This window comes from Portunus trituberculatus, chromosome 33, assembly GCF_017591435.1.
Source record: "Portunus trituberculatus isolate SZX2019 chromosome 33, ASM1759143v1, whole genome shotgun sequence".
NCBI classification, from domain to species: domain Eukaryota; kingdom Metazoa; phylum Arthropoda; class Malacostraca; order Decapoda; family Portunidae; genus Portunus; species Portunus trituberculatus.
The window spans coordinates 3,051,053-3,057,418 of record NC_059287.1 but is presented as its reverse complement, the minus strand read 5'-3'; the positions used below and the strand labels follow the sequence as shown (position 1 = coordinate 3,057,418).

The 6,366-nt window shown below is 41.0% G+C and overlaps 1 protein-coding gene across 5 annotated transcripts in view; it reads right to left on the bottom strand.

The window, feature by feature from the left end:
* Nucleotides 1-1,863: 1,863 nt before the first annotated feature.
* LOC123512255 overlaps nt 1,864-6,366 on the bottom strand; it is a 19,744-nt gene continuing 15,241 nt past the window's right edge. For all 5 annotated transcript variants that reach the window (XM_045268535.1, XM_045268536.1, XM_045268533.1 and 2 more), the window contains 3 exons: nt 6,354-6,366; nt 3,866-3,967; nt 1,864-3,226 (listed from right to left, as the gene is read on the bottom strand). The exon at nt 6,354-6,366 is cut by the window's right edge and continues 43 nt beyond it. In XM_045268535.1, coding sequence (XP_045124470.1) covers nt 3,033-3,226; nt 3,866-3,967; nt 6,354-6,366 — 309 coding nt within the window. In that variant the 3' untranslated portion in view covers nt 1,864-3,032. The remainder of the gene's footprint in view (nt 3,227-3,865; nt 3,968-6,353) is intronic.

The window sequence follows — 6,366 nt, the reverse complement described above, 5'->3', positions numbered from 1 at the left end:
AGTCTTCATTACAGTAGCTAAAATAATAGAAAAAATATCTACAGTATGCTTTAGTTTAGTTCACTCACTACGGTTCTTGACTACTGGGTGTGTGGCGAACTTAGATGTGTGTGTGTGTGTGTGTGTGTGTGTGTGTGTGTGTGTGTGTGTGTGTGTGTGTGTGATGGGGATAACAAGGGGGTGAAGGTTTGGGGGTAAAAAGGACATAGGTAATGGTCATGTAGGTAACAATCGTGAGTATGTACGTATGTTTGTGAGTCTCTACGAATTAACTTGTGGAGAGGCGGACTATCTTACAACCTATTGACTCTTTGAATGCTCCTGGCTTTTCTTGGGTTTACACTCCATAAGACATCATTTTTTTCGACTTTTTTTCTGGAATCGAGTTTTTTTTTTTTTTTTTTTTGTGCATTCGTTCAAATCGTGGATGTAATTTGTTCGTAATTGTGTTCCTTATATTTCCACAGCCAGGTCATTCAAGGATGTAATCTTTTCTTCCTACGAAACAACACGTGACAAACTATGTACTTAACTTCCCTCTGCCCGCTTACCCTTAGCAAAAAATTCCCTCCCTGTAGACACATTATTTCTAGAAGAGCGAATGAAACCCCACCTTAAAAAAGCAAAGAATTATGCCTTGAAATCCTTGTGTTGCGGTGATACAAATCCGATCGAATGTAAAGAATCCAGGCTCGCTACTAATGACTCTCTGATGAAGTCTGTGCACTTACACAATATAGCGAAACAAAATTCATTATTACTACTGATATTCGTTCATTCTTTTAATCGTTACCCATTACTACCTACGAATTGACCCACACTTTTTGTCTAATTAAAGGTTTATTGTCATTTTGGTGTTGTGCGCCACGCGTCCAGCACTGCCAAACAAAAAGAGTTATGTAGATCCCAAATAAATAGTGGCACGTGTGTTTAAACCCTGCTGCAAGGGACTGGATCCTCTTAAGGAGACTCTGATACCCTCAAAATGGACGATAAACAAGATTCAACAAGTAAACAGAAAAGTAAATCGTGGCGAGGTTATATTTGGAAAAATCGCTTTGTTTGTTTCCTTCCCCCCTCCCCCCAAAGGTTGTGTTTTCTTACCCAAAAAACAAACAACCACCTGTCACTTCACATATACTGATATCGGTAAATCTAAACGTATGTAAAGCTTACGGTATTAAGCCAAAGTCATGTGTGTATATATATAGTATTTATATATGTATGCTTCCTCTGTCATATTTTTTATACATATTTTCTTTAGTGTTCGCACGACAGACGCTCTTTTTTGATACGAAGTGACCTGAGCGTGACAGAGTCGTGACATGACGCGACGTGCAGACCACCACCATCACTACCTACGTCTCACATGCTTGTAGTAAGTAGCTAGACACTGACAGATGCTTCACTTCTACTGTACAGAATAACAACTTGACTCCTAGTGACAAAAGTCGGACTACACAACAGCAGGCCTCCGGTGGTGCGAGATCGGCGCTCCTGCTGGCGAAGTGTTTGCATTCATGTATGTCTGTTTGCATTTTTATCATTCTGGTCATGGCAAAACAGTGCTGCGTTAGAATGGCAACCAGTGAAGGGTTACGAAAAGTTTGTTCTCCTTCGTCATCTGCTTTTTCTTCTTTTTTTTCTTCATCTTTTCTTCTTCTTGTTCTTCTTCTTGTTCTTGTTCTTGTTCTTGTTCTTGTTCTTGTTCTTTTTCATCCTCTTCTTCTTCTTCTTCTTCTTCTTCTTCTTCTTCTTCTTCTTCTTCTTCTTCTTCTTCTTCCATTTTGCGTTCATACAACAAAGTTTCTTTAGTTAGTTAAGTTATTTTTTTATCTTTTTGTATGTAATGTTTCTTCCAAAGTGTGTGTGTGTGTGTGTGTGTGTGTGTGTGTGTGTGTGTGTGTGTGTGTGTGTGTGTGTGTGTGCGCTCACTCATGACCATTATATAGTTCATCTTCATATTTTTCTTTTTCCTTGTTTTTTCTGTCTTTCATGATGTTCGGAGTTGGGGCCGCGTCCAGACATGTGTTGTGTTCGCGGCAGAGAATGTTTATTGTCTCGAGTATATTTACACTTTAGAGAGACAAATGGAGACTGAAGAGGATTGGAATGCGTGGTTATAAGTTCTTTTTCCCATTTATGCTTGTGTTAAGCGTACTCAGGCTTGTCTCCGTGACTGACTCCGGTTTTTGTTGTTATTTTGCTTTTTTTTCTCAACTTCTAGATTTTCTCAATTATTAGTGTTGAAGTCCTTGTATTTCCTTCGTGGTACTGAGGATTTTTGAGTGTTCGAGGACCTAAATGGTTTGCTTTTTACAATCTCGGTAACTGATATTCTTTTATTTCTTCAGATGTAGCAGTAAAAAATAGTATGTACATGGTTCCCTTTGGTACAGTTCGTCTGAAGATATCAAGAGTTAGTGTACCGCCGTAAGTGTACCGCGAGTGTACCTGCAAACCACAAATGTTCTTCCGGAGTAATTGTTTTCTTTCTCTTTTAATGATGTTTTGTTATCGTATATTTCAGCAAACTGGTAAGCTTATAAGGGGAGTAGTAACGGAGGGTGGCACGAGATGGCACCACCAGCCGTGTCCCTCAGGCGCGGCGGCGAGTGACATGCTGGCTTGCAACATTTCGTCTCGGAACCAAAACTCACGAAACGCCTCATCGTGTAACGCTCGGGGGAAGAACATAACTCAGAAATTAGGATGCAAGAAATAGTTCCGATCATGCCTTTCATACACAGACCAAACGATGAGAGTAAAGTGAATAATATTTTGATTTCCCGGTGGAACTAACCTTTGGAACACGCTTATCAAAGGGGTTGCTTAAAGGAGAGATGAATGTTTGATTGATTGACGGTCGTCTGTTACGCGGCAAACATAACAGATGATAAAAGTAAACATGAAAGCATCAAGTGGTCATGAAATCAGGAGGAAAACACTACGATTGAGGCGAAACTTGATTGAGTAAGTGAGTGATTGAGTGAATGAGTGAGTGCCCGGCGAAGACACAAGTGTTCCATCTTCTACAGGAACTTGTGAATCACGTAGGGCAGTATGAGCAGCGGCAGGTAGAGGGACTTGGTGCCGGCGCTGGAGTAGTTGCACAGGAAGCTGTTACAGAAGCACACCTCGCCGGAAGCAATGATGGCCTTGGCCTTCATGCAGCCCTCCTCGTAGGTCTTGTCGGCGCACCCCCGCTTTGAGTTGCCCATGCCCACTGTGGAGGAATGAAAAGGAGAATGTTGAGGTGCATAATGGTTGTGTCACTCAGAAAACGTCCACTAAATAAAGGAGAGAAGAGCAGGTGTTAAATGCATTACGGAAGTGGTAACAAGAAAATAAAAACAATAGATAAGTTGGTCACGTGATAAGGAAACACGAGGGACCTTTTCACTTCGATATGCAACATTTCTCTTCACTGGAAGCAATATGTGGAGTCTTCAGAAGCATTTACTGGGAAGAACAGCATGAAAACCTATTAGATTTTCCAATTTTAAACTAAGAAAGTTCAATAAAGAAGGAAAAAAGAAAATACGAAGTGAATTAAGAAAGAGGGGAAAAAATTAATATGAATGAGAAAAACAGAATAGAGAATAAGATAGAAAGAAGGAGAAATTATAGAACTGATATCAAGGAGGAGAAAGAAGAACAAAATGAAGAATACAATAAGTAAGAGGAAAAAGAGAAAATGGATATGACGAACAGAATAGAGAATAGAACATAAGGAAAAAGAAGAAATACAGAAATTTATCTCATGGAAGAAAATAGAAAAAGAAGAGGAAATTAAGGAAAAAAGAAAGAGAACAACGTAACAGAGTATAGAGCATAGGGAAGAAGAGGCAGGTAACGCACTCACATATGCTCATTCCCACGGTGTAGCAGGAGGTGCTGGGGCAGAACACCCAGCCGCTGGAGCCTTCCTTGTCCGGGATGTGACTGTAGCAGAAGAGGCCCCAGACTGCGGAAACGAGATTGCGTGAGCTTAATTGCGTGCGTTGCGTGTGTGCGTGTGCGTGTGTGTGAATGTTTATTGACCTGGCTGTAGTACTAAACAACTGCTAAGCTACGATCATAAGGTCTGGTCTGCGCGTGTGTGTGTGTGTGTGTGTGTGTGTGTCAGAACTTAAGGTAATCTATTCTTTTTTTCTTCTTTTTTACCAGGGTGTAATGCACAGACCTAAAATGTTTAGCCTCAATAATATACTCCTCAAAAGAAAACATCCCCTTCATAATAACACACACTGGATAAGCTTATAATTTATCACTTCAAAACTTATGAAGACAGAGAGGAAAAAAAAAAAAAAGAATTAGAGAAGAAAAACGAAAGTTTGAATCATTAACCATTTTTCCATTAAGATTAGTCTGGAAAGGTGTTTTTGAGGTGAAATAAAGAAGGAAAACGCCACAACTTGAAGACAAATGGCCAACGGTGACACGGAAGGAGAGGGGAAAGTTCTTGAGTGGTGGCGTAAAGTTCTGAAGTTCATTAAGAGTGAAGTGTGAAGTTGTGTGTTGGATGATAATAAGCAGAGACGAGGCGAGGCGAGAAGGGCGAGGCTGGGCGGGAAGGGAAAGGAAGGGAAGAGAAGGAAGAAGGTAGGAGGTTAGTAGAAGGATGATATATGACCGCTGCAATAGGGAAGGTTACGGGAAACAGACGCAGGAGAGAGAGGAGGAGGAGGAGGACAGAGAAGAAGGCGAGGCAAAACTGAGACGAGGAGGAGGACGGAGAACAAGACAAGGCGAAACAGAGACGAGGAGGAGGACGAAGAACAAGGCGAGGCGAAACAGAGACGAGGACGAGGGCGGAGAAGAAGGCGAGGCGAAACCGAGGCGCGTTTGGGCAGAGTAAGAAAGTTCTGGAGGAAAAAGTTGGATAAAGAATGATAAAAATAAAGAGTGTACCATTTATAAGACGTAGAATGGTTGCAATAGAAGTGGATATCAAATAACAACATCCATTTACGTTCTAACCAGGTTTCTTGGCTTAACCGTGCTACTCCACCTTATAGTATTTGAGAAAACTGGCTTTATTATTCTCGTAAAGGAAGGGAGAGGTGCAACATACGGCCTCTGTTATTGTGGGAAAGGAGGTAAATGAATGCTGGTATGGTGTTGTCTTCTGAATATAGTAAAGGTGAAGATATGAAAAGCGACTGTATTAACTCCTTCGGTACTGGAACGTTTTAATTACCATGAGTTTCAGGTACGATTAGACGATTTCATTTTCTCTTATTAAGTGTCTATGGATGTCAGAAGATTAATGGCCAGAGTCTTCACTATCTTAATCCCCACATAAATTTCTGAAGCTGCATGAAATCGCCAAAATGTTAAGCAGAATGAATATAGAAATCCGTCGTGGTACTGAAGGGATTAAGAAAGAGAAAAGTGCAATATAAAGCTACTGTAGTTTGTAATAGAGAATGGGAATATTTTGTGATATGTGTGTGATGTAATAGGCGCAATGTGAAGCGTAACAGAAGGAGTGTGGTTACGGTAAGCAGAATTGTAGTGAGCGAGGTAGACTCAAAGGAAGAACTGTTTACATAATTGAGGTAAAGAAAAGGTACTGTTTTTTTATAAGGAAGGATATTAATGGGTTTTTTTTTTAATAGCAATGTGCTTTGAATATAGTCCATGTGGAGGTATTGAGGAAAAACTACAGAATTAAGGAAGATAATATTGATCTACAGCTACTATTGTATGGCAGTGTGTTGTGCGTGTAATGTCGGTGGAGGTACAGTGTGGCTGGTAACAAAACAAGACTGTAGCAATAATAAAAAGTTCCATAATGTAAATCTATTGTACTAAGGAAAAATTGCTATTGTATCGAGGAAGAGAATTGTGCTGTTGATTGGGAAGGTAAGAATGTTTGATGTATGGCAGTTGGCTGTTTCATGGAGCCACAGTGTGTATAGAAACAGATAAAGAGTGTGGCAGTGATAACCAGAACAGTAGCAATGATGCAGAGGCAAAGGAAAAAGTAGCCACATTATCAAGAAAGATGAATGTTCCGTTGTTTATTGGGAAGGAAGGAATGTTTTGGTGTATAGGTGGAGGCACAAGTGTGTATACAAAGAGCAGGAGTGGCAGTGGCAGCTATACATAGAACGGTAGCGGGTGAGGCGAGGTAGTTCAAGGTAATGCTGTTCATAGATGAAAAGGGAGGAAAGTAAGAATCCAATTTTCTGGGTCATCACGCTAGATAGAGGAGGTCTGAATGTGCCTCTTGCCTCCCTCTCCCTCTCGTCCCTCTCGTCCCTCTCTCCCAGGCATCACAAGAAGAACGACTCTGGGGCTGACAGGGCGGGACAGCCACGCCACGCCCCTCGCTGGATGCTTACCCCCTTGAACTGT